This window comes from Amphibalanus amphitrite, unplaced genomic scaffold, assembly GCF_019059575.1.
Source record: "Amphibalanus amphitrite isolate SeventyFive unplaced genomic scaffold, NRLGWU_Aamphi_draft 001986F_arrow, whole genome shotgun sequence".
Taxonomy (NCBI): domain Eukaryota; kingdom Metazoa; phylum Arthropoda; class Thecostraca; order Balanomorpha; family Balanidae; genus Amphibalanus; species Amphibalanus amphitrite.
Genome location: NW_024883479.1, coordinates 40,158 through 67,331, shown reverse-complemented (window position 1 = coordinate 67,331; position 27,174 = coordinate 40,158). Strand labels below are relative to the sequence as shown.

The following is a 27,174-nucleotide window of genomic DNA, read 5'->3' as shown; positions in this document are numbered from 1 at the left end:
AACACCTTTGAACGCATCGCGCGTCTCGACAAAAATCGCCCGTAGTGACAAGGGCTCGCCGCCGGGCACGCGCTGGTCGTCAGACTACCCCTTCCTCCCCCTCCCTCCACCCTCTCCTCCTGCCGCCTAGCAACAGACGTCTGGGTTTTGACGCAAGACGTTTCCAAGCAACCCGAGGACATGACTTAAATAGGATTTTATTCAAAATAAACGAAAGTAAGCAATGGCATGGGGGTCAGATGCAATACTGCAATCGAAAGAGAGAAATAAGCCATTCATCAGGCCATAAAATGGATTCATTGTGATACCTGCTTCACTCGCCAAAGGCTGTCCCCCTGGCGGTAAGTTCGTGAACTAAGAATCGGGGGAGTGTGGGCGGGCGATACGGGGCTCAGGTGTGAAGGGGTGTTGCTTGGGGTAGGTCGCGGTCGGGTCATGCTAAAATGGTGAACTTTTGCGCGTTTGGTGATAGGTAGTGAAGTGATTGTGTGAGTGGTAGTGAAGTGATAAGTGCAGTGCTGGTGCCGAGCTGTGCGCGACAGTGGACACTGGCCGTGGTGAGTGATAACTGTGCCAACTGGAAGACCGATTGGTGACTTAGTTGGAGTGACCAGGTGAGTTACCGAGTTGTCAGTGAGTGACATTAGTATTGTGGGTGAGAATACATGGTGGGGATTGTCTGCCGGCCGCGCCGGGAAGGAAAAAACTGAAACCACTTCTCGTTTCAGAATCTTCTACGATGGAGCTGGAGGGCTGCGGATCCAGAATGGTCAGTCCGTTCCAGTTCCACACTGGAACGGTATTCCATTATTTATCGTGTGCTCTGTTTTTGCGTGTGACGCCGGATCCAGATGGGCTATAATTCAGTGTTTTTAATTAGATTAGGATAGCTTGTTGATTGAGCAGTACAAACTTAAACTTCGACGCAGACAATTACCTATTAGGGAATGAATTTGAACTTATTTTGTTTCTGTTTTGTGTTTGTTTTGCTAGGCTAAGTTAGATTACATTTGGCACCAAATGCTTATTGTTGCTATGCCTGATCATCAGTTAAATTTATCTCGCCTATCATTAGGACTGTAAAGCTATAGGTAGTTTGTCTGCGTCAAGGTTTGTCGTTGATAAATACAAAATAGTATTTTCTGGTTAACGTAGAGGCATGATGCCTGGTGAATACCAACATTAAGTAATAATTGGTATTTACTTCCTGCGTGTAAATTAAGAAATATTGATTGAAATTAAATATAAATGCAAAGTTACATGTTCTTGCTTTCTCTTTATCTTCGAAGGTTTGAGATTAGTTTGAGATTTAAAAAGTTAATGTAGACTGGCCTTAATCTCAGCCACCTGGATCCGCCTGTCATGGACGCCATTTAATTGCGTCCCAGAAAAGCTATTTCTGGCACCTAAAAGCTGACTCGCCCCAAAATTGGTCCTCAGCACCTATTTGGTGGATACCAGCACCAATCATGGAAAATGACCTTAATTAGCTGTTTCTGGCACCTATTTATCGGTACGCCTTACTCTTTTTTCTGAATCTGGCACCTAAATGCTGAGCGTAGCACCAATCTAGTAGAAAAATGAACTACTGGCTGGTAGAATCATGTTGTTCTGGTATAATGACCCCTGGAGTCTAGCCTAAAGGTTGCCAGTGCAGCTACACTCCAAGACGCGTATTTGGAATTTCCGACCTCGACGAGCGTCTGTGGTAGAAAACCACCACTTTGGTAGGGGAAACTACTGCTGTCTGCTACAATTTGCACTGCATGTCAAGCTATTGTAGCGACACCTATGCATATACATTTCCGACCTTGTCGAAAATCTCGCGGCGCTTCGCGCCGACCCGCGCCGCCCATTCATACTGGAGACCAAAGGAGATTATGAGTTCAGAGTTGTGACAAATACCTAAAGCAACCACCACGTATGATGATATACATTAACATAACAGTTAACTATCAGATTGACGGCATGTGTCAACAATTATACCCTGATAGAAGACCGGAGGCTCTGGTTAACCGTGTAAAAATGAATAGGACTTCAGACGCGTACCGCGTAGGAATTCAGCCCAGTATCGTTGAACAGACCCAGTAAACATGCCGACGTCGGCCCGACGTCGGCCGACGTCGGGGTGACGTCGGCAACTCGGCATCGGCATGCCGACGTCGGCCCGACGTCGGTCCAACCTCGGCACGACGTCGGCTGGATGTCGGATATGCCCGCATGTTCCAACGTCCAGCCGAGGTCCAGCCGACGTCGGGCCGACGTCGGACCGAGATCAATTGCTGAGGTCCAGCCGATGTCGGGCCGACGTCGGGGCGACGTCGGACCGACATCGGCCGCTGTTTTGACCGTTGAAATAATATAAAATACATGTTTCATGTTTCATAAAGAGCTTCTGTATTCAAAATATCATCAGGAAACTCAAATCTTCCTCCACGCCGCAACCCCCTGATCCGGACTGGACGGGAAACTTTATCCCATTTGGGATTGCCCGTAAGCCGAGCTCGCCCGTAGCCGGGTGCGGTGAGTGCTTGGGGGCTGCTCGGCCTATCCTTTGGTCAGGCTCAGCCCCGGCAACTCACCAGGGCCGGGCCCAGTTCATATGGAAAGGGTAGTCGGCAAGTGTCACTTTGCCAAAGTGCCACTTATCAAAGGGACACTTTGGGAAACGTTGGTGCAGGTGTGTAAGAGTGGCTATGAATCCATTGTGGGGTCGCCCTTTCCAATAAGTGTCACGTAACAGCAATGGGACCAGGGACTCTATATGAACTGGACCCAGGGTGCTCGCCAAGAAGACCAATGTCTCCATCCTATAATCCTTCCGGCTCTGAAATGGTCTTGTCAGACCGAAAGGGCATAACACAACAAAACAAACCATTTTCGTTAGCTGGCTGTGTGGTGTAGTGGTTAGCGCACTAACCTTGCGTTCGAATGACACGGGGTTCGAATCCCATCGCCGGCTGATGCTTTTGGCGTGTTGTCCCAGTAAACATGCCGACGTCGGCGACTGGGGGGCTCGAATCCCGCCGCCGGTTGATATTTTGGCGCGTTGTCCCAATAAACATGCCGGCCTCGGCCCCGTCGGTCCAACGACAAACGATCTCGTCAACCTCGGCAAACGATCTCGGCCCGACGTCGGCTCGACGTCGGCTGGACTTCGGCTGGACGTCGGAACATGCGGGCATATCCGACGTCCAGCCGATGTCGGGCCGAGGTTGAACCGACGTTGGGCCGACGTCGGGCCGAGCCTCGGCCCGACGTCGGGCCGACGTCGGCATGTTTACTGGGGATAATGCATCGGCCTGAAAAAGTACGGTAACGATACCTAATTTTGGGTTTTTAGTCGGCCGATCCGTCCCCCCTATCGAAAATCTGTGGCGACGCCCCTGGCACGTAGGGCAAAAGTACGTATCGCAAATGTTCGTACAGTATTAAGTACGCATGGACAAAACTACGTCAAGGACAAAAGTACGCATGACAAATGTACGTACAGTATAAAGCACGAATGGATAAAAGTACGTCAAGGACAAAAGTAGGTACGTATCGAAGAAGTACGTATACGTACTTCTTCGATACGTACTTTTGTCCTTGACGTACTTTATACATAGGTGCATTATTAAGTACGCATGGACAAAAGTACGTCAAGGACAAAAGCACATATCGTAAAACCGGTAAAAGTGCGAACAGCATAAAGGACGTATATGGACCAGAGTACGTCAAGGACAAAAGTACGTATCGCAAAAGCACGTCGAGTATAAAGTACGTATGGAATAAGTACGTCAAGGACAGAAGATAGACGTATCGCAGAGGTAGGTACGTACAGTACAAAGTACGTATACCTAGACAAAAGTACGTCAAAGACGAAAATACGCATCGAAAAGTACGTAAATTATGAAGTACGTATATCGCTAAGGTACGTACCCACTACCCTTGCTGACTTGCATAGATGTCGCATCGGTCGCAACTACAGCGAGACATGCAGTGCAAACAGTAGCAGACAGCAGTAGTTTCCCCCACCACAGTGGTGGTTTTCTACCACAGACGCTCGTCGAGGTCGGAAATTCCAAATACGCCTCCAAGACAGCCCCGTAGTGATCTCAGCATTGTATATGACGTTTAAGTAAGCAAATAATATTGATTTGTTTGAAAAAAATGTCATTTGAATATTTTAAAGTATTTATTTGTAATGCTTAAAGGGAAACATTTTTGTGAGTAATTGTCTCGATTTTGACCATTAAAACGGGTATTGTATTTTTTGACGTCATCAAATAGCTCCAAAAAAGAAATGTGATGTTTTCATTCCGTTCAAGGCCGCTGAAGAAACGCGGGATCTTGCGTGGGACCAACGTGGGACATTCTCCGTTGTTGCTCCGTTGTTTGCCGTGCAGAGTTGTGCCGTGGTTGTGCCTTTTTCATCCGTTTCTTACTTATGTCATATCATATGTGTGCATGAAGCTTTGATTTTGTTTTTGGTTATTGTGTGGCCGGTCAGTCAAACGCCCCTGTAGAAACCGGATGCTGCGTTTGATCGAGATGGAGTCAGACGATGATTGCAGAAAGCTAATAATATTGAAAAGAGTTGCGTGGCATGTCTGTTCGGAGTTGACATTTTGCTTTACTCCAGTTTATGACCTGAGAGCCTGGCTGGAAGTGACGATCCAAACTTTTCACGTTAAAGGAAGGGTGCCACCTTCCGAAATTTTTGTTCTATGAATCTATTTTACTTATTTGAATTTTTAGACGTGGTTAGCGCGTCCACAATATACAAAAAACCGAAACATTGCATTTAATACATTGGCCAAAAAAAAGATCGTTGTTTATATCACCACTACAGCTCAAGGTCGTTTGATGTGGCAGCTAGGACGGCTGGCATATCCTGTTGTCATGGCAACATATCATTCTGCCATTTGCATTGATGGCGCAACTGAGACAAAAAGATGAACAAATAAAAAGGAAGAAGATAACATGATTTGAACTAAGTTGTAGTAAGTAAGTTGAACTAAGTAAGATACGTCAAAAGAACATCAAATAAGTCGAGTAAAGGTTTTTCCTTGACCCTCCCACCTTAACATTAGTTTTGAGTTGAGATAGCCAAATTGGTGGCCATGGCCTGAAAATACCGGTTTGGGCATTCACAACATCGAAAAATGCTTTAATTCGGAGATATGGAATTTCAAACTTGCAGTTTTCGGATTCTAAGGGGCTAATGCTTTGGTATGCCCCCTTAGAATTTGTGACGTCAGCGGAGATCTAACGATTTTTAAATCTTTTACTAAAACGTTTGGCAGCACGCGGTGGTATATGCTGCTTTGCGCGCAACAAATGCCGCACTTTCTAATAAAGTCGCTAGGAACAGCGGAGATCCCAAAAAGTAAACAAAAGTAAAAGTCTAATATCTTGAAAACCGGTGAATATTTTTCGATGAAATTTGGTAGATATTCATTTTTGCTCTTTCTGAACCGAGCGACATCACTTTCATGCCAATTCATTAACTTTTTTGAAGGTGGGAGGGTTCCTTTAAGAGATCTATGGAACCCTTCACCCTTCATGCAACTTACTAGAAAAACTTCCCAATTAAAATTTTAAAACTTAAGTGTATACCATAAAGAAAAAATATACCCTTTCAAAATGATAAAACATGCTTCAAAAGTATAACTTTTATACATACCTTTGCTGATTTCATGTTTTATAAAATACCCTTAACACGACGAGGAAATAGTGCTGAAGATTTTTGCCTGCCCGAATGCTGGCAGCAAAACTCGCAAATGATAACTTCACGTGCGGATTCAATGCTGACCGTCTCGAGCATAGGTAAGTGAAGCCGGTTTTTAGGTTCATGTGAGGCTAATCTTGTAAAAACTGCGTTGTGTCCAAAAGGTGGCACCCTTCCTTTAAGATGGCTGAGGGTGCAATAATCTCTAGTCTCTACATAGCGGGCTGGTATAGGAGCGTCTTGCTATGCTGCACCATAGCTGGCTAGTGATTCTCTTTTGGCTAGAAATGGCATTAATCATTATCTCCACTGGCGAAAATGGCACTTGACATCACCGAATGCGACGTTCATGTTGTAGGATACATAAAATCAGGAAGATTACGCAAATTAGGTAGGCAAACGTGGAATAAAATAGGTGCTGGATGTTTTGGTTTTGGTGCTGAATCAGCAAACAGCAAATACGGAGTTTAACTAGACGATCTGGCAACTTTAGGCTGTGTGGAAGCAATTAGGTGCCAGATTCAGATATTAGGGTCGAATAAGCATTTTGGGGCTGATCAGCAATTAGGTGCCAGAAACAGCTTTTTAGGGACCAGAAACAAATATTCCCCGCCTGTCATTACCTCGTTGTAGCCGTGTTTGTCATGTCAAGACGCGCTGCCCATTCTGGACGGCTGCCAGCCGTGCTCCCGGCTAGAGGTGGCAAAATGTGGACCCGAGGACCCGGTCCAAAGAACCAGTCTGGACCCATATGGGTCCAGACCGGTTCCTGGAAAATTTCTGACGGGTCCAACCGGGTCCTACCACAAACTATATATCTTGCACACTACACATTATTGCAAAATATGAAGTTAATGAAGCGAATGTTTCTTTGCACACAGTAGCTCATGAGTATTCCCAGTGGCAGTGGGAAATAGGCTGTTTTACATGATGCAACTAATGATACCTTCAAGCAGTTTGTATTAATTGACTTTTGGGGAACGGGTCCAGCTGGTTCCGATTCCAACTAAGACCGGGTCCGACTGGTTCCAGAAATGTCTAGCCGGGTCTGGTTCGAGTCTGGTTCCCAAAATTTTCATCTTTTGCCACCTCTACTCCCGGCTCCCGGCGCCGACCGGCCGCCGCGGGCAGCGCTCACCCGGGTCGGGTCAGCAGCTGACCGCTGACCGGCCGGCAGAGGTCAACGAAGGTCAGCCAACTGCGCACATGGCTCAACGCTATGAAGGGCTACTGGACGGCGCTAAAAACTTATCAAAGGGATGCATCTTTGAAATTATTTCTTACGGAATAATGAATTGGATAATTGTATGTAGATATATTTAACTCTTATTCAACATCGCTTCGAATTTTGAAGCATCAAATATGTAAAGGCTATTCTTCTCACTAGCATGCGTCCAATCTTCGACATAAGGTAATATGGGACGGTATTATAGTTTATAAGAAGGTTGCATCATATTAGCGCATTAACTGTCATTTTTTCGATACCGCTTATCACTCCTTTCAAATGGGTATTTAACTACTTAGCTTCTAAATTGACAGCATAGGTCGATCGTACCACCGAGGTTCAGATTGTGTATCGATTTTGATGGAAAAGTGGTAAGATCTTGATGAGTAGGTATATACCTATCCTTCTAAAAGACGTAGTTTTTTTTTCGAGCGGTTTTTGAGCCTTGCGTATACAAACGTTCCACGGGAGGCATTTGAAGCTCACCGTCGTCATTCTGCGCATGCATAGCATTTTGTTGGGGTTTTGAAAGTGCTCATCCTTTCCGTGACTTGGCGGATTATTAATCAAGTGAGTGATTTTTAATGAGAATGGATGACATTGGAGGCAAGAATCATGGTAAGGTAGCTCTTCACGCAATTTTTTTCTCATATGTGCTGTAAGGTCATCGTTTTTTAAGGATTTTGATAGCGGAGGATACAGGGTGTAAAACTGCATAGATAAGTTGCGTTGATTAGTGATTGTTTGGCTGCCTGGGGTTTTGACTGTTGCTGTAAGCCGTTTATATGAAGTAGCGTTCGATTCTTGACTCTGAAAGAAACTCTATAATACTTTGGTAAGCAAAATAGCTGACGCCTGACGGTGACGGAATAGCCCTTCCTCATGTTCTCTCTGAGCTTCCTTTTGGTGATGGTATAGGAGCTGTTGTTTACCACAATTGAACCGTTACCGTACTATAGGACAAAAGGGAAATATTAAGCATGGTATTGAATTAATCACACATTTATTTTAAAATGGGCCGCTTTTCAAATGAATGTTTGGAAATAATAACACAAGAAACAATTACACATGCATTATACGTAAGTTTCAGTTCCATGCATTTTTATACTTTCGTTTGATTTTATATCCTTTTATTTAGCCGTCAGATTTGGGAGCGGCTTTTGAGCCTCGCGTGTCCGGACGTTCAACCGGATATTTTTAAAGCTCACCGTCGCCATTACGCGCATGTCTAACATTTTCCTGAGGCTTTGAAAGTGCTTATTCTATCATTGACGGGGCGGATTTATCAAGCGAGCGGTCTGAAACAAGCTTGGACGACATTCAAGGTAAGAATCGTGGTAAGAAAGTTCTACGTGCATTTCTCACTCTCTTTTGGGCTGTCAAGTCTTCGCTTGTTGTATTTGACTTTGATAACAGAGCACGATGTTGTAAGTTACCTAGATAAATTATATTGACTTGTGATTTATTGTCTTGTTGCTTTGGCTTCGACTTCTCATGTGGTCTGTAGATGAAGAGGCATTAGAGTTGCTGGGACTGAAAGAAGATTTTAATAATAAAAGTGGCAGGCTTTTGCTACCTACTTATGTGGCTGGTTTCCCTGATCCTTTTCCTATAAGCTTCCTTTTTGTCTGTACTGGCGTTAAAACCATCAAATTCGTACCATAACAAATAAATAAGGAGGCATTAAAGCTGGAAGAAAGTTATTTAATTTATTTACATTGCACTGCAATACAAATAATTTTGCAGAACAGAAATAAATGAGACACAATACGAAGTGAATCGGATGTCATTATTGGAATTTGTATCGTTCTACTGCAACAGGTGGATTCTATTCCCGGTTAAGCTGTCGTTTTTTTTCGAAGTGATTTTGAGTTTGTTAACGGACATTTCATCCGAAACATCGACAGCTATTGTCATCATTTTGCGCATATTTAACATTTTGTTGGATTTTGAAAGTACTCATCCTTTATCAAGTGAGTGACTTGCAACAAGATTTGACGTTACTTATGGCACGGAATATATAGTCTACGGACTCTACGACATATATGTCGTAGACTATATATTCCGTGCTTATGGTAAAACTAACATGCTAGATGATGCAAACAAATGCATGCAAACGAATGTATAACACACTCAGTAGGAAGCGCCAGCGGAACGGAAAAGGATGTTTAATGTCCTTCATTTCTAACGTTGGTTATGTCCTTATCAGTGGCGTCGGCTTTTCGAAGCTTTTTTTGCCTTTTGTAGGACGAACTCGCACCACCGTAAGTAAGCGTTGGTAACTCCCAGTTATCATTTCGCATTTGATTTTGCGCAAATCTAATATTTAGATGTTTTGGTGGAGGGAGTTTCTCTACTGACTCGGCGGATTTATCTAATAAGTGATTTACAACAAGCCAGGACGACATTTGACTCACACATGGTAAGATGTTTCCACGCTTTTACTAATTTAGGTGCTGTCAAGTCAATACTTTGCCTGATGTCATGTTGAATATTTAGTATCGAATGATCAACAATCAACATCCATGTAATGCTAAGGGCCGTTTATAGCCGACAGCTTGTACGTTTAGTTGGTGTTGTTCATGTCTCTAGGATAATTCAGTTCACGTTAATTCAATGGTCATTTCAGAGAAATGTGTACTTGCATACCTATATTTTGCATTGGCTGGCACGAAACGATTAAGATCTATAGTGAAGTTGCATAGAAAATTTGTGTTGTCACTTTGGAACTTTTCAGTTAATGGCGTTTTTAACCCGCGCCCGGCTGGGGGTCCTGGATTTCCACGCCCTGCTGGGGGGGGGGGGGTGTTTGAACACCCCCCCTTGTAACTCGGCTCCTGGGCCACGTAGCGATACGCCGAAGGCGGCGTTCGAAAGAGCGTCAAAAATAATGACGAAATCACTTCGGTCAATTTTTTGGTCAGGTCAAAGGTCAGGTCACCAGAGGTCATTGAAGGCAAAATTTCGCCGATTTCCAGGTCGAATATCGAAAATTTCCAAGAAGCCAACGGATAACTCGGGAACCAATAGAGCTACAGCGCCGCGGAAAAGCGCATTCGATAGCCCTATTAACGCCCTTTCTGAGTGATTCTCTCAGATTTGACCTAACGTCAACGGTTTTGCCTGCAGGGGGCAAAAACTGCAAAAATAGCCGATTTTTTTGGAAACAGTTTTTTGGCAATAACTTTTGACCCAAGCCTTGTACGAGCTTACTTTTACCGGCATCGTGTTCCTCTCGTCAAGACGCATCGAATGAACTATAACTTGACCTTGAAAGGTCAACTTGAAAATTTGACCTCAGGTCAAGGTCATGACCTGACCGGAAAGGGTCATGTTGCATATCAGTCGATCCGTATCGTCGAGCTGAACACAGCTAAGGCGTTTTCATCGCTCTAGCATGCCTCTATCAAAAGTTATTTGCGAAAAACTGTTAGATACAATTCGTGACCTTAGATGACCTCAGGGCATAAACAAGGGTCACGGACACCATTTTCATGTTCAGTGTGTCTAAACCACTTGTAATTCAGTGTTTGGGAGTGTTTATAATGTCTTTCGTCCAAAAGAGGCGCATTTCAATTTTCTCCCATTGACTTATAATGGGGAGGTCGCAAAATTGACCTGACCTTAGGTCACCGATATCAAAATTCCGAGATATACATTTTATAGATACTGTTACTCTTATCAATCGCTGAAAGTTTCAAAGCGATCGCTCACTCGGTGTAGCTATGACAGACATTGAAACTTTTTATGAGGTGAGGTCATTTCAAGTGACCTGGTGACCTGACCTTGAATGACCTTGGTCTGAAATTTTCACAACATGTGTAGAATTGATGTATGATAAGCTATACCAAAAACGGCGGCGCTCCGCGCCGCCGTTTTTGAGATATTCGCGAAAAACCACAAGGGGGGGGGGGTGTTCAAACACCCCCCCCCAGCAGGGCGCGGGTTAAGGTAGCGAGCTGCTAAAGGGCCACATAAATATTCAGTTGGTTTCGGATTTTAATTCAGATCGTTCGATATCAAGGACGTGTGGGTTCCTATGAACGCTTTGCAGCCCGAAGGACTTTTGAAACCATTTCTTACGGAATGCTGAGTTTTATTGCCCCAAATCATCGAAATAAAGGAACAGATTACGGTAGTACAGTCAATAAGAATCTGATCTTATATTGGGTGATTAATTTATGTATGATGTTTTCAACATTGCTCATTACATATTTCAGCTAGGTACCTAGCTGCTATCTCAATATTTTCCAGGATAGGTCGACCCTACAACTGTGATTCAGATTAGATATCACAGTTATTGAATAATGATTATGACCTTGATGAAACACAAACCAAAGCATGTCGTATACGTAAGTCTGAAAGTAATACCTTTTTCAACCCTGGTTATTTTAGTATCTTTTTTAAGCCGTGTTTTTTTCGGGTTTACTTTTTTAGCCTTTCGAAATGTGGACGTTCCAACGGAGACGTTCGAAGCTCCGTCGTCGTCATTTCGTTTATTATCAACGTTTTGTTGAGCTTTTCAAAGTGCTCATCCTTTCATTGACGTGACGGATTTATCAAGTGAGTGATTTGTAAACAACTAACAAGATTGGACGACATTATTGGTAAGAATCATGGTAAGTAAGTTAAAGTGTTTTTATTTCCCCTTTATGTGTTGTCCGGTCATTGTTTGTTGTGTGAAACCTCGATAGCAGATCATGGCATTACAATCTGCATAGATAATTTGTGTTGACTAATGATGGTTCTGCTGCCTGGGTTTTTACTTCTGTTGCAGGTCGTAAATTTAGAGACTATGGACTTGCCGGGTCTGAAACTAGTGCTTTTCGAAGACACCAAGAGTTCTGTGGCTTATAATAGGCAGGTTCCCTGATCGATTCTGTTTCTCTAAGTTTCCTTTGTTGTCTGTTGTACTGGCGTTAAAACATCGAATTTCGAACCATAAGACAAAAGTAATGAAGCATTACATCAAACAAAGTCATTCCATTTTTTATATTACATCAGGACCTTGTTTCATAAAGCGAGTCCGTAACTTACGCCGGTTTTTGATCTTGCATTGCAAGTGCATGTGAAGCGATAAACTTATTTCCCCTTCTCCCTTCTGTTCTTGCTTGCAAGATGAATGAATTCAACGGTTCAAACTAACGTCATCGCTTCACATGCATTTGCAATACAAAACCAAAAACCGCCGTAAGTTACGGACTCGCTTTATGAAACGAGGCCCAGAACGCAAATAAACCTGTGGAGTGTGCAATTAAATATGTAAAACGAGGCACCAAGCACATCGGATATCATTATCGAAATTTGTACGGTTTTACAACGTCGGTTGATTAAACATCTTTGTCAAGCCGTCCGTTTTTTTAAGGTGATTTTGAGTTTTTTGTTCACGGACCTATCACTGGAAACGTTTTACCGGCTATACCGTTATCATTTCCGGTCCATTTAGCATTGTTTGTGGTTTTTGAAGAGTAATTCCTTTATTGACGCGGCAAATTTGTAGTGTTTTGCAGCAAGACTGGACTGCATTGGGATCATGCATGGTAAGATGTTTCTACGTGGTAAGACAATTTAACGTTTTTACTCGTATATCGTTTAGTTAGACCTTGGTGTGTGTTGACACTGTATGGAGCATGTATAAACGTGTATTGGTATACGCTACTTGATGTGTGTATGTTTTTTCGACGCGACTTGTTTAGCATAGCATAAATACCTACTTGCCCCCAACATACTTTCGCCTTATGCTGTTACTGCTCCGCCATATTCATTACATAAAGGCATTTAGAAAACTGTATTGCACACATTGCACAGGTATTCTTGCCAGTTTTGAAGTACGTCTCCGGTCACCTATGTTTTTAATCCTATTTGTGATTTTGGTTTTTATTTTGAAAGAGGTTAAGCAATAGTATTTACCTATACCTAACTCTTATTAGTTATTTGTTTACGGTGTGTCATGTGGGTTGTAAGGTCTTCGTCGACTAAATTTGCGGCATTGTTTTTGCGCCCGTAGTTTGAAAACCGTCAGGTCACCAAATTGTAGACGGTCAGAATAGACTGGCCGTTCATGCGTGTGTTGGGGGGACGGTGACTGGCGGTGCGTTAGTGCCTGGGTGCCAGGTGCGTTCGAAGGACATGGCCTTTGCCTCATGCCTGTTTTTAGAACGCACTACCGCCTCGGGCCGAGTACAAAAGCGGTGAATGAGAGTGAAGCGGGGTCTTCGGTGCCAGTTCGCTGCTAAGTGCGCTGCTCCGAGGCCCCTCCGACGAATCACCGCTGCTGGCTTGGTCTCAAGGTACGGTCCCTGGGCACTGGGAAGACGCGGGCTCAAAGGTCTTCCTATAGATAGGTTTGGAGCAAGGGGAGGCGGTTAACCTTTCATTGCGAATGCGTTAGGGTATGATAGGGTAGTTTTGCGCGTTATTTTGGCGGCCTTATTGATGTGTTTATTTTCTCATGGCAGTCCATTACTATTTTGGTGTAAATACATTGGGGCTAAATCGATAGCATCTTTTCATGGAGGTTTTCACGAGAAGGAGGAATGAAAGAGCGGGAGCATTTTCAGTCGGCACTCGGCACTGTAGTCCTGCCAGTTTGACTTTAAGTGGCTAAGTGATTGGTGCATATTAGATTAGTATACCCATAGACCCATCGGCGGTAGGCAGACAACTGAACCAGTGACAACTGAACCAGGGACAACTGAACCAGTAAAACTGAACCAGGGACAACTGAACCAGTGACAACTGAACCAGCGACAACTGAACCAGCGAAAACTGAACCAGTGACAACTGAACCAGTGACAACTGAACCAGCGACAACTGAACCAGTGACAACTGAACCAGCGACAACTGAACCAGTGATAACTGAACCAGTGACAACTGAACCAGTATGACAACTGAACCAATATGACAACTGAACCAGTGGACAACTGAACCAGTAGACAACTGAACCAGTGACAACTGAACCAGTGACAACTGAACCAGTGACAACTGAACCAGTGACGACTGAACCAGTGACAACTGAGCCAGTGACAACTGAATCAGTGACAACTGAACCAGTAGACAACTGAACCAGTGACAACTGAACCAGTGGACAACTGAACCAGTGGGCAACTGAACCAGTGGACAACTGAACCAGTGGACAACTGAACCAGTGATGACTGAACCAGCGAACAACTGAATCAGCGGACAACTGAACCAGTGGCAACTGAGCCAGTGGACAACTGAACCAGTGGACAACTGAACCAGTGGACAACTGAACCAGTGACGACTGAACCAGCGAACAACTGAACCAGTGGACAACTGAACCAGTGGACAGCTGAACCAGTGGACACGGGCGTAGGAACGTCATGAAAAGTGGGTGGGCCACCCTGTCAAGGGGCCTCCTTTTCCAGGGGGCCTCCTATTTTCAGGGGCCTCCAACTTTTGCCTCGTCCTGCTGGCTGCTTTCAAGTATGACCTCCAAATCTAGCTTCTGAGATTGGGCAGATGTACCCAGGGGCGTAACCGCTTCAGCGAATAGTGCAGAAAGTCCGCACCATTTTTAAGACTTGTTCCCCCTCCGATTTTTTTTAGAATGTATTTGCCGCAAATGGCGCATGACCCCTGAAAACCCTTACACAAATGTCTTCCTCGTTTCCCAGGTGCCCCCATTAGCTTCATGTAGGCGCCCTCTTTGGCATATAAGCGCCCTATGCATAGTCATCAGAGACATTCCTATATGTCCCACAGTCGCCCCATTGTCGCATACAATGTGCGCTTATCATAGGCGTCTCTCTTTTATGGACACTTGAAGGCACCTCTCTTTGCCATGCCGGCGCCCCTGTTTCTTATGAATGCACCCCCATGGCATTGATCAATTGCAATTTGCAGACCTCTATTGCATGTGGACGCCCATATATGTAGGCCTCAGAGGCGCACCTCTTTCGCATTGAGGCGCCCCTATGGGCTTCATAGGCGCCCCTCTATTGCACGTAGGTGCCCTACTGTCTCAGAACCGCTCCCCTTTGGCATGGAGACGCCCATCTTTCGTACGAAGGAGCCGCTGTGGTTCTTAGAGACGGCATGTTGCTCCCAGACGCAGATGGGGCTCTCGGAGTCGACAGTATTGTATTGTATTGTATTGTATTTACGTCATAGACTCATCCCTTCATGAGATCGGAATCACAGGGCTATTCTCGAGTCAGAGTCAACACACGCTAAGAAATGCAATGATGAGGATAAAAAGTGAACACACATAAACCACACTACACACACGATGCAGAAGCTAAAAGCGGTTACAGTGACGTGTCAGCTCATGTCACCGAAGATAAGAGTTCTAAGACCTTGCTGGTAAACATCGAGGTGGACATGTCCCAGAACTCGCGTGGTAGGGCGTTATAGCCTGCGGCAGCGCGGTACACGAATTGCCGCTTCCCCGCAGCCGAGCCGTGTATGCGGGGAAGACTAAGCAGGTGGTCCTGCCTGGTGCTGCGGCTACGGTCTGGACGCTCGGCATTAGTGGCAAATAGTGCAGCTAGTGACTCGGGCTGACCTGTTCGTCTAGCTTTGTGTAGGATGTTTAGGGTTTGGGCTTGAACCATAGTGGAGGGGTCCGGCCAGCCGAGTGAGGCACGGACAGAGGAGATGTGGTCGAATTTCTTTTTGCCGGAGATGATGCGGGCCGCAAAATTTAGAATTTTGTTGATGGTGGCGAGGTTCTTGGCAGACCCGTTGCCATAGACGGAGAGGCAGTAGCGGACGTGGGAAAGGACGAGGGCAGACACAAGGATTGGGAGAGTGCCGGATGGTAGGTAGTGGCGGATGTGGGAGAGACCGATAAGGATGCCGAAGCACTTCTGTGACAGTTGCGATACGTGCGAGTCCCAAGTGAGATGGCGATCAAAAGTGACACCGAGATTTTTTGCTTCAGTGCAAGGTGATAGCACGGCTTGCCGAAACTTGACCGTGAACGGTGGGAGGTCTCGCAGATTTTGACGTGAGCCGATGGAAAGTAGCTCGAATTTTGACTCGTTAAGTTTTAGACCGTTCGAATGAAAGTAATCACCAAGCGACTGGAGAGATGCCTCGAGTTTTAAGATAAGGTCAGGTAGCTCGGACTTGTGTCCAGAGACTAAAACCTGGGTGTCATCGGCGTACTGAATGATAAAAGAGTCGCCAGCGTACAAGCTAAGATCGTTAACGACGATGCTGAACAAGAGAGGACCCAACGATGACCCCTGGAAGACGCCCTGGCTAATGTTGAGCAGTGTGGGACCTTCAGTCGCTGATGGGTGCCCGCCAGATGTGGACCCTCGGAGACGCCGGTATGGGGCCCTCAGAGATGCCGGTATGGGCCCTCAGAGGTGCCGGTATGTGGCGGCCTTAGAGACACCGGTGTGGAACCCTCAGATACTTCAGTGTGAAGCCCTTACAATTGCTGGTGTGGAGCTATGAATGCGCTGGCTTAAATCCCTCAGAGGCCGGTACATGGACATAAGAGCTCAGTGAGAGCTTGTGTGGTGCCTTCAGTGGCCTTGTGGAGCCGTTAGACATCAACATGGTGCTCTCAGGAGCCGGTGAGTCCTCAGAGTCACCGGTGTGGGGCCTTCCGAGCTCCGAGATACTGGTCTGGGGCCTTCAGAGGTGTCGATGTGGGTCCTTCAGATGTACAGCCCACCGCTAAAGTAATGTGTGGTTTTACCAATCTCAACGGATGGCTTTGACCGACGATTTTTAAATGCGGACTGATTGAAAAGAAGACATCAATAGATAAAGTTGTAGCTGCAAGGGTGAAGATACATGTAAGCTACATTTAAAGTCTCGTTGCAGTCTGGCTAATCGTTCCTAGGCTTCAGAAGCAGAACATACCCATGACTGAAACCACACATTACTTCTGCTGTGGACTGTACTTATAGAGCCTTGAGATGCACAGGTGTGGTGGCCCACAGAGGCGCCGGTGTGGGGCTCCCAGAGCCACCGATATAGGGCCCTAAGAGACACTAGTATGACCCTCAAAGGCGCCGCTGTGTGGCGCTCATAAACACTGGTGTGGAGCCATCACAGGCGGGTGGAGCCGTTAGAGGCCGGAAAGGACCCTTAGATGCCTACAAGGAGCCTTCAGAAGCCGGCGTGGCACGTGGGGATAAGCGTGTCTACTTAGGAGCCCTTGAGGTGCTCTCATGAGCTCTGTGGGGCCCTACCGAGCCGAAATATAGCCACGGTCAGTTGCCGCCGCATGGCTCTTCGGACTATCATTCTCAGGGGCCTCATCTGCCTAGTTTGAATAGAAGGGCCTCTCAGACCATCAGTCTCATGGGCCTCCTCTGGCTAGTATAAATAGAAGGGCCTGTTAGACCATCAATCCTAGGGGCCTCCTCTGGTTAGTATAAATAGAAGAGCCTCTGAGACCATTAATCTCAGGGGGCTCCTGTGGACAGTATATATAAAAGGGCCTCTCAGACCATCAGTCTCGGGGGCCTCCCTAGAAAAGTGTAAATGTGGATAGAGGGCCCCCTCAGATTCATTAGGAGTGGACCTCTCTGACTATCAGTCTCAGGGGCCTCTTGTGCCCAGTATGAATATAAGAGCCTCTCAGACCATCGGTCTCAGGGGCCTCTTCTGACTAGTGTGGATAGAGGGCCCTCCCAGACCACCGGTTTCAGGGGCCTCCAGTGGCCAGTTATATGAACAGAAGGGCCTCACAGCCATCAGCCTCGGGGGCCTCTTCTGACTGGTGTGAATATGAGGGCCTCTCATACCATCAGTCTCAGGGGCCTCCTCTGCCTAGTGTGAATATAAGGGCTTCCCAGGCCATCAGTCTCAGGGGACTCTTCTGACTGGTGCCGGATTGAGGGACCTCCCAGACCGAAAGTTTTGGGGGTCTCCTGTGGCCAGTATATATAGAAGGGCCTCTCAGTCCATCAGTATCATGGGCCTCTTCTGCCTGGTGTGATTATAAGGGCCTCTCAGGTCAGTCTCAGGGGCCTCCTCTGACTACTGTGTAGATGGATAGGCCTCCCAGACCATCAGTCTCAGGGGCCTCTTATGACTATTGAGGATAGAGGGGCCTCCTCTGACTAGTGAGGGTAGGGGGCCTCGGCTAGACCGCCAGTGTCAGGGGCCTAAATTTATTCTGACTAGTGTGGATGGAGGGGCCTCCCAGACCACCAGTCTCAGACCTCTGACAAGTGTGGATAGAGGGGCCTCCCAGACCGCCAGTGTCAGGGGCCTCCCCAGACCAGTGTGGAAATTGGGGCCTCCTCAGATCCACTAGGGCCTCTCAGGCCATCAGTCTCAGGGGCTTTGACTGGCAAGTATGAACAGAGGGCCTCCTTGGATCCATCACGGCCCCTTGGAGTCCGTGCGTGGGGATTCGTGGAACTTATTTTTACCGAGATTCTGGAAGGTGACGACGTCCTCTCAAATCGAGACGAGGGGCCTCGAGTAAAAAGTGGGTGGGCCAAAACACATGGTTGGCCCCCCCACCTCGAAAAGTGGGTGGGCACTTGCCCACCTGGCCCCCCCTGTTCCTACGCCTATGCCAGTGGACAATTGAACCAGAAGGCAGAAACAATTCAAATGTCGTACTGCGCTGTATAGGTATAAGGTAGCGCGTGGCTGGACGGACGGACTGTACCAATCTGCCGGTCTGCCAATTGATCTGTGTCCGATCTATTAAAGTGTCCGTCCGAGAGCCGTACGACGGCTGACAGGGCTGACAGAGCCTGGTGGTCGCGAACTGGTGTGTACTGTGAAGCCGTTACGCACACCTGGGACGCCCGAATAGTTAGCAACGTATAAATAATATTCACTTTGATGGCCTAACTCGGGACAGACAGGGCATGTAACGTGGGCTTGGCAGAGTTCAGCCCGCCTGCGGGCCCAGAGGAATCTCCGGTATATAAATGGATTGACTGCTCGGGCTTACATCGGGCTTGCGCCAAACGTCGCGCACGGCGCAACTAGGGCGTAACTACGGCTGTCCTGAGCTCGCCGAGCGCGCATACCTCCGGCAGAGCATTGGCTTTAGTCGGCGTTTTTGAGTCATACGCCGACTGCCCAAACGCTAGCTGGCTTTAGCCCAAGCGCTAGCCGACTTTCGCCCGACTAAAAATATCGGGCAAGCCTCACTTCAGCCTGCTTGGGCCCGGAGTAAAATTGCTGGCTGGGCTACTGGTTCAGTTGTCACTGATTCAGTTGTCACTGGTTCAGTTGTCACTGGTTCAGTTGTCCACTGGTTCAGTTGTCCACTGGTTCAGTTGTCCACTGGTTCAGTTGTCCACTGGTTCAGTTGTCACTGGTTCAGTTGTCACTGGTTCAGTTGTCTACTGGTTCAGTTGTCCACTGGTTCAGTTGTCCACTGGTTCAGTTGTCACTGGTTCAGTTGTCCCTGGTTCAGTTGTCACTGGTTCAGTTGACACTGGTTCAGTTGTCCCTGGTTCAGTTGTCACTGGTTCAGTTGTCACTGGTTCAGTTGTCCCTGGTTGAGCTGTCACTGGTTCAGTTGTCGCTGGTTCAGTTGTCACTGGTTCAGTTGTCCTGGTTCAGTTGTCACTGGTTCAGTTGTCATGGAACCCCGCCATGTATTGATAACGGATAACTGAGGCCGGTACAAAATTCCTTTACATATTGCTACCATATTGCGGTCAGCATATGGCAATGCTACAATCACAACGCAGTATTTATCGTATGCCGTGTTGTTCATGTTGACGTTGTATATCGACCCCCACCGGACACGATTTGGTAGCCGAGGTCTGTGACGTCAGCCGGGCGTGAAGTTTTCCCTTCACCATAGGCTTCACACACAAACTGGCCGAAGTTCATGCCAGGATAGCCCGGCTTGAAAGTGCAAAAATGATTAGATTTTGCCCTCAATAGATTCATTGCTTCATTTTATAACTAAAAACGTCCGTTATTAGTCCTCAATGAAGGTAAAAAGTACTCAAAATCGAAGTTCAAGAAGATGCTGTCCGAGCACAATCTGGTAACATCACGTGACCTCTTTTAAGCAGAATGTATATAATTCAAGGATGTTATTACACGATTGCTGCCTAAAACATCATAAATAATACGCTTGTAACATTTATTGCTTCTGTTTAAGTCATAACATTGCAAAACGCAAAAGTTTATCATGGCAGTCACGTGACCAAAGGTATAGCAGGGGTTGGGACAAGCACTCAAAGGATTTCAAGTTTTTTAATTAAATTATATAAGTTTCATGATGAAATTGAAAGAATGTATTTTTGCTAATGAAATACAAATTTTCGTATGTAAAATATTTTCCTTATGGGCGAAATTCTCCATATAAGAAATGTCAGTGACGTCACCAGGGCTTTACTCAAAACATCCGAACAACATCCGACCTACCCAAGGCCATCTATGACCTACCTGTTTCTTATAGGTATCTTGTTGTATATTTGGAGGCCCACAGAGTAATGCTTGGGACATTTCAGCCACATTTCAGCTACTTGTTCGCATTATTGCAGCTTGCAGCTTCATTCCGTGCAGATTCGTGGGATTGTCGAAGATAAATGAACGAGCTCATGTAAAAATAAAGGCATGAAATGGTCAGATCGGCATTGACATTCCAATTCCAATTTGGTTTCACGCTTTTTCTATCATATTGTACTGACTGGTCTAATCAACAGCTATTTAAAAATTAACAAAGATTATATTTTTCTTATTTGTGCGTTTTTTGTTTTCATGCTGATTGCTGCCTCATTGCTCTATATGATAGTACCAGTAGCCAGTTGCCTTGGTACAGGGCAAACAAAGCAGAAACATTTGGTTGCACTTTGCAGGGCACATCCACATCAGTAAAAAAATTATTTCAATTTGAAGTGTTCAATGTGAACTAACAGGTGCGTATGCCATAAATAATGTATTAGCTTGAAGTATATAGAAGCGAGATAAATGCTCAAATTTAAACTAAGAAGTCAAGGCTCTAGAAGTCGCGGGTTATGCTTGCTCGAGTGGAGTTTGCCTTACCATTTAGGTACCAAAACTGGTGTTTTTTGTTAAGCTTTCTAGCGAGCTGGATCTTCCTATTCCTTTACGGGGTACTAGCCTGCTCATATTTTATCATGAGCACTAAAAGAAGTTCAAATACTACTGTTATAACATTTCTGCAGCTTTCCGTAACCTGTATAAGCATTGCTGTGTTAAGCACTAGTCTTGCAATTTAGAATTATCTGATAAGTTTCATAAATCACTGGATCCTCATTCTTTTAACATGATTTGGTTTGTGCCTACCTTAGGAAATGTAATTTACCTAGTCTGCATTTATGCTTTGTTGTTGATGAGGATCAATGACATGGTTTTATTTACAGATATGGCTGTATTTGATCCATTTTACAGGTGTAGAACAGGATGAGCTGGTTCGACACAACTGGTTTTGCCAATTTGGCAAAGTCTGCTCTGAAGGAGGCCCAAAAAACCTTTGACAAGGCCCTGGATTTGCCAGACATTGAAGAAAAACCTTCAGTGGATGACAACAAGGGAAAGGGTTAGTAGGACATATAATACTTGATTTAAGTATGTGACATAGCAATTGAAACTTAAGTGCACATAATAACAGGAATCATATAAGCCTATATTTTTTAATTCACAATTCCTTGTTCTCCTGTACAAATAAAAATGATTTCACCATATAGTACAAACTTACATAAATATGTTACACTGCATTCTGCCCTCACCCCCCCCCTCTCTCTCTCTCTCTCTCTCTCTCTCTCTCTCTCTCTCTCCCTCTTTCCCCTCTCTTTCCCCTCTCTTTCCCTCACTCCCTTCCCTTTTTCTCCAACAGATGACTCGGAGAGCTTCTTCTCTGCATTCGGCCTGGGCGGCAGCAGCAGCAGCGGCTCAGGAGGGACCGGGGGCGGCCCATCAGCGACCTCCGCCGGTGGATCCGAGAGGCTGGCTGCCTCGCTCTGGGGTTCGCTGGGTGCCTCCCTGCTGGGGGATACGGCGACAGGTAGGGGAGGGGGAGGTGGGGAAGGGAGGAAAGGGATGGGAAGAGAGTGAGGGAAGAGAAAGGAGTGAGGATGAGCAGACAGGAAATATGAATAGAATATGTGTGTGTGTGGGGGGGGGGGAGGGGAGATGGAAAATGTAGGCATAGGAAGCGGATGTGAGATATGAGATCCGTCTTGCTTTACGTCACGCGTCTAGCGTCGTACGCCAGTGGTTCCCAATAATTCTGCGCGGACGAATTTCGCCGACCGCTGACGTGCCCCGTCCTCCCCTTTCCTACCAGCTGAACAGCGGTCCTCCAGCAGCTCAGCTGAGCCTCCGTCCGGGCCCGTGACCTCACCACCCAACGGGCTGACCCGCACCGGTAAGGAGGGGTTGGATGCCGGGGGGTGCATAACGTGTCAGTATTTCAGCTGGTCGTGATTGAGGTCTGCCAGTTGTTCAGTCGTAGTTCCTGCAGCCATGCAGTTGTAAATATGCTGAGTTCTTGTAACTTGTGATGTAAAATCGGCTCTGTAATACCGCCTAATGAATCTAAGTCAGCCAAGTTGCTTTAGTTTCCGTGGTTACCGACTTTTTGCTTCGATTCCCGACTCTACCAAAGCTGAGGTGCTCGTTCTCATGAACTCGACTTTGTCAGGATTCAGGAATCTGCAGTAATTATGTCCTTTGGCCTAATCTAGAGCCGAATATGTCCCACAAATTGCCATTACCTTGTTCTTAAGCTCCGCTTTGCGTTGTTTTTCCAGAACGGTCAGCTACACCGGAAAGCCGGCCCGAACCCCCGTCTGCCCTCCCCGTTGGCGACCTGGCGTCGGCCGACGGCTGGGCGGAACCCCTGTCTGCCAGCCCCGGCGACATCTCGGCGCTGCGCGGAGACTCGCCCTCACCGGACGGATTTCAAAGCAGCGTACTGGTGGTGGCGTCCCCTTCGAGCGAGTGGCCTCCTCCGCTGCCACCTCCCGGGGATACCGCCACCCCCGAGTCTATAGAGGTGCTGGACGGCAGTGACCATGACTGGGAGGCAGGATGGGAGGCCGGTGGGGACAGCACCGGCACGCTACAAGACGCAGACGCCCCGGCAGAAAGTCTGCATAGCTCAAACTCCAGCTGTCATACGTTAGTGTCTGCAGATGGTGGCGCTGCCTATAGTGCGTCAGTGGCGCCGCCACGCGGCAGACCGGCGGACTCACCCGGCGAGAGCACGTCATCCGAGTCTTTCATTAGGTTGGGTTTGGGTGCGTCACCTCTGACGTCACCCGATGCCGGCAATATGACGTCACCTGATGTTGAATTAGTGACGTCACCAGAAGCTGGTAACGTTACGTCACCTGATGTGGAGGTTGTTACCTCCCCTGACGCTGCAACTTCCAAATCTCCCTCCATCGCGGTTGCTGGAGACCGCACACCAGTTACGTCACCAGAAATGGGTGACGTCACCTCACCTGACGTAGAGATCGTGACATCACCGGAGGGCGAAGCGGCACCAGCGGACGCGTCAGGAAGACTACCAGTCCCAGAGACGGTCCCTGCGCCGTGTGGCGGCTCTGGAACGGTAGATTCATCGCGGGCTGAATCTCCCGCCTCGGTTGATCCGACGGATTCGACAAACGGATCGACTGGACCGACCAGCTCAGCGGAGCCTGTTAGCTCAGAGCCAGTTAGCTCAGTGGAACCCGTGAGCTCGGAGCCAGCTGTGAGCTCTAAAGAACCTGTGGAGTCAGATCAAGTGAGCTCTGTAGAGCCCGTGAGCTCAGAGCCGGGAAGCTTAAAAGAACCTGTTAGCTCAGATCCAGCGAGCTCTGAGCAAATGAGCTCTGTAGAACCCGTGAGCTCAGAACCAGCCAGCTCAGTGGAGGCAGTTTGTTCCGAGCCGGGTAGCTCGGTGGCTCTCGTGAGCTCCGTGGGTCCCACCATCTCCGAGCCAGGCAGCTCGGTGGCTCTCGTCAGCTCCACCAGTGAATCTATCGAGCCGGTGCTGTCTGGTGCCGAACCCCCGGCGGGGGCGGCGGTGGACCGGCCTGGATCGGGGACGCCGCCCAGGGAGACGTCTGCGGAGCCGAGCTCCGGATCGGCCGACAGGTGAGACGGCACGTGCGGGGAGCGGGACGGGATGGGGAGGCGATTGGGTGACTTGGTTGGATTGGGAAAAGGGTTCTAAGAGTGATGTAAGGGATGGGGACCAAGATGCTTTTAGTGAATATCAGTATTAAATTAAGTAAGATTACGTAAAATATATTCAAACGTTACTATTTTTGGCGTTTTTAGTCAATGTTATTAAATAATTCATGGGAACAACCATTTTACTCTAAGTTGTAATTCCCGTAAAAAATCGTCATCCTTATAAATCATCCACATTAATCGCCAGAGTTGTAGGCCGTTAAGTAATGATTTCGGTGAATAACATGCAATGTCCACACCAGTACGCTTCGCTCCTGGTTGCCAACATATAACCCTCGTTTACAATTCTCCCACCCCCATTCCCAGCAGCGGCGGCCGCGGTCGCTCGCCCCACGAGTCGGGCCACACCTCAGCCGACGAGATCGAGACGGCCACCTCGTCTGACGTGGAGGTGCTGGCGAGCCCTCTGACGGAGAGCAGGCACCTGACGGCGCCGGCCGGACGGACCAGGAGAGCCGGCCCGGCGGCGGGGACGGCAGCGGCCGGCGAGAGGGCTGATACGCCGAGCAGTGACGGGTCACACCCGCCGCACCCACCGACCGGTCACCAGAGAGGTGAGGACCGGGGAGGGTTGTGGGGAACGGTGGGAGCTACATGGTTAAGGGGGTCTTGGAGCTAAGGGGTCGTGAGTCGCGACTCGTGAGCGTGAGGAGAAGGGCATATGGCAAAGTAGCTCATGAAACAGTGAAATCGGACGTCTCATTAATTCGTTGACATCGTCACAAGTCTCCCTGCCAGCCAGACCTTACTAAAATTATAGTGGTGGCAGCGACAGGCTTATTTCCTTTTTTGGTGGGCCACTGATGGAAATTTTTGCACAAACTTCGAAAAGTGTCGTTTTAGGAGTAACAAGGTCATTTCTTGCGAGTTATTTCGTAAGTTGCCCGTCTCAGTGCGTGGGTTATGCAGCTGGCCATATTCCTGCCCTCCTTATAAGTTGCCATTTCCCCGACCTCATACCCCAGTACCGTCTGACTCCTCCTCCCCCTCTCCACAGAGCCGGGTCACCGCCGTAACCTCTCTCAGACCTCAGTAGCCTCGTCGGACCTGGACCCGGACTGCGAGCAGCGCTGGCCGCGCCGGCTGGCCGAGCTGCAGGATGTGCTGGCCGCCAGGGAGGCCAAGATGATGGACCTCAGCCGGCTGAACGTCACACTGCAGGAGGACAACAGCAACATGCAGAGGTGGGAAACGGCAGCATCTCGCAGGCTGTTCAGATGTGGAATGAGGTATATGATAGGGAATTAGGGATAATGTGCGGCATATAACCCAGTGTGACGATGTGCAGGGGCTTAATCTGTTAGTGGATGGTTAAAAGCAAGGGCCTTACAAGATTTCCTCACTGAGCAAGTTAAGTGAGGAAAATTTACTCACAAGAACTTGACCTGGCCGTGCAGAGTGTTTTGATCTTTACGTCCAGACGTATCGGCTAGGACGGGAATTAGGGTACCCCCCCCCCCCGCCCCGCTCGCTACATATCGCACTGGCGCGCATTGGCGTACAATCGTAACGTTTATCTTGTTGTAGCTCATGAGCGGTGTGAATGCTACTTGCCTCATTCTTGCTGCTTTTACTGCTGATGCCTGTAGCTCAAACAAATTATAACCTTACCAATCGTCTTGCTCTAGTGTATATCACCTATATTTGACATCATTCACTTGTCCACTACCAGTCCAACATCGGTCTTTCTTCACAGTCGTCTGGAGTTGCTCGAAGCGCAGCTGGCACGCAGCACTAGCGCCTCTGGCGGTCACCTGGAGAAGCTGACCGCCGAGCGGGACGCCCTCCAGAAACAGCTGACGGTGGGTGTGGGTGACGTCACTGTTGTAACCGGTGGTTACTGGTGGTCTTTTGATGTCGAAACCAACCATATGCCAGATGCTTTTATGATACTGTGCTGACACCTCATCAGTCGCAGAATACGTTGCGGCCGAAAGCCGATGTGATCGCCAGATAATGATGGCATCACTTGTCTTCTACTGGCTTTACTGCTGAATATGCCTGTAGCTCAGACAAACTAAATCCTTACCAATTGTCTTGGCCATCATTAAGTTCTGACCACCAATCACCAACAGATGCTAGTTGCTACCCATCTTCACGAATCTCTTACAAATCACTCACCAATGACTTCTCTCACCCATCGTCCCTCACCCACCACCACTCATTCTCACACGTTTCATCCCATTCTCTCCCCCAGGAGGTCCGGCGGCGGTGCTCGGCGCTGGAGGAGGCGGTCACAGAACGAAACACTACCGTGGAGGAACTCCGGGCAGAGGGCGAGAAGCTCAGCCGCGATCAGCTCAAATTGAACACGGTCATCAAACGACTCAGGGCCAAGGAGCGGGAACAGGAGGCCGCCAACAAGAAACTCGAGTGAGTTGGGAGTGAGAGTTTGGAGAGCTTGGTTCGGTACGTAATCAGGGCATGTTTGAGATGAATGTTTGAGAAGTTTGGCTCAATAAGCTTGATTCTGGAAAATCGAGCATGTATTATTCCGAGCTCGGATCATTTTAGAGAGACTGGCTGAAAAAAAGTTCCGGTGAGAAACTCCACGAGCTAAAGTCGACTTGATTTAATGATATTTGTCTCAGTAATAAACTGGAGTGATCCTTGTATAGGGTTCATAGTTCCGAATTTGGCTCGATAAGCGTTGACTCTATTGCGTTTGAAGCGGATACTTTGCCTCAGTGAGTTTGCCACCTTCTCCGGCACAGCACCCCTCGTCCGCCTGCCGCAGGGAGAAGGTGTCCCGCCTGACCGCCGAGACCACCCAGCTGACCGAACAGCTCGCCTCACTGAAGGAGTCCGACCGAGAGCAGGGGCGCGCGCACAAACAGCTGACTAGCCAGCTGACGCGCGCCGAGCGGGAGGCGGCCGAGGCGCGCCGGGAGGCGACTGAGGCGCGCGAGGCCAAAGCGGCCATGGAGACGGCGCTGCAGGCCGCGCATCGGTGAGGCGGGGGGGGGGGGGGGTGAGGATTCAGGGTTAGCCTGAGGGAAGCGGATGGGAATATCGTATTTTGTTTTGCATGCCAGGCCGGTTGATTTCGTGTTGAATGTGCGTGGTGGATTATTTTGCCTACGTTGGAGAAAAGTACACTCGACCTAGCCTT

The 27,174-nt window shown here is 47.7% G+C and overlaps 1 protein-coding gene across 6 annotated transcripts in view; it reads left to right on the top strand.

Moving 5' to 3' along the window:
• Positions 1–20,328: 20,328 nt before the first annotated feature.
• LOC122376015 (TATA element modulatory factor-like) overlaps positions 20,329–27,174 on the top strand; it is a 21,033-nt gene continuing 14,187 nt past the window's right edge. For 2 of the 6 annotated variants that reach the window (XM_043355661.1, XM_043355659.1), the window contains exons 1-10: positions 20,677–20,773; positions 21,270–21,417; positions 21,715–21,882; positions 22,165–22,245; positions 22,631–23,963; positions 24,372–24,616; positions 25,060–25,246; positions 25,759–25,864; positions 26,260–26,435; positions 26,800–27,012. In XM_043355661.1, the coding sequence (XP_043211596.1) occupies positions 21,282–21,417; positions 21,715–21,882; positions 22,165–22,245; positions 22,631–23,963; positions 24,372–24,616; positions 25,060–25,246; positions 25,759–25,864; positions 26,260–26,435; positions 26,800–27,012 (2,645 nt within the window). In that variant the 5' untranslated portion in view covers positions 20,677–20,773; positions 21,270–21,281. Of the gene's footprint in view, positions 20,470–20,676; positions 20,774–21,269; positions 21,418–21,714; positions 21,883–22,164; positions 22,246–22,630; positions 23,964–24,368; positions 24,617–25,059; positions 25,247–25,758; positions 25,865–26,259; positions 26,436–26,799; positions 27,013–27,174 lie in introns of those variants that run through there. The other 4 variants (XM_043355660.1, XM_043355656.1, XM_043355662.1 and 1 more) reach the window with 3 other exon arrangements.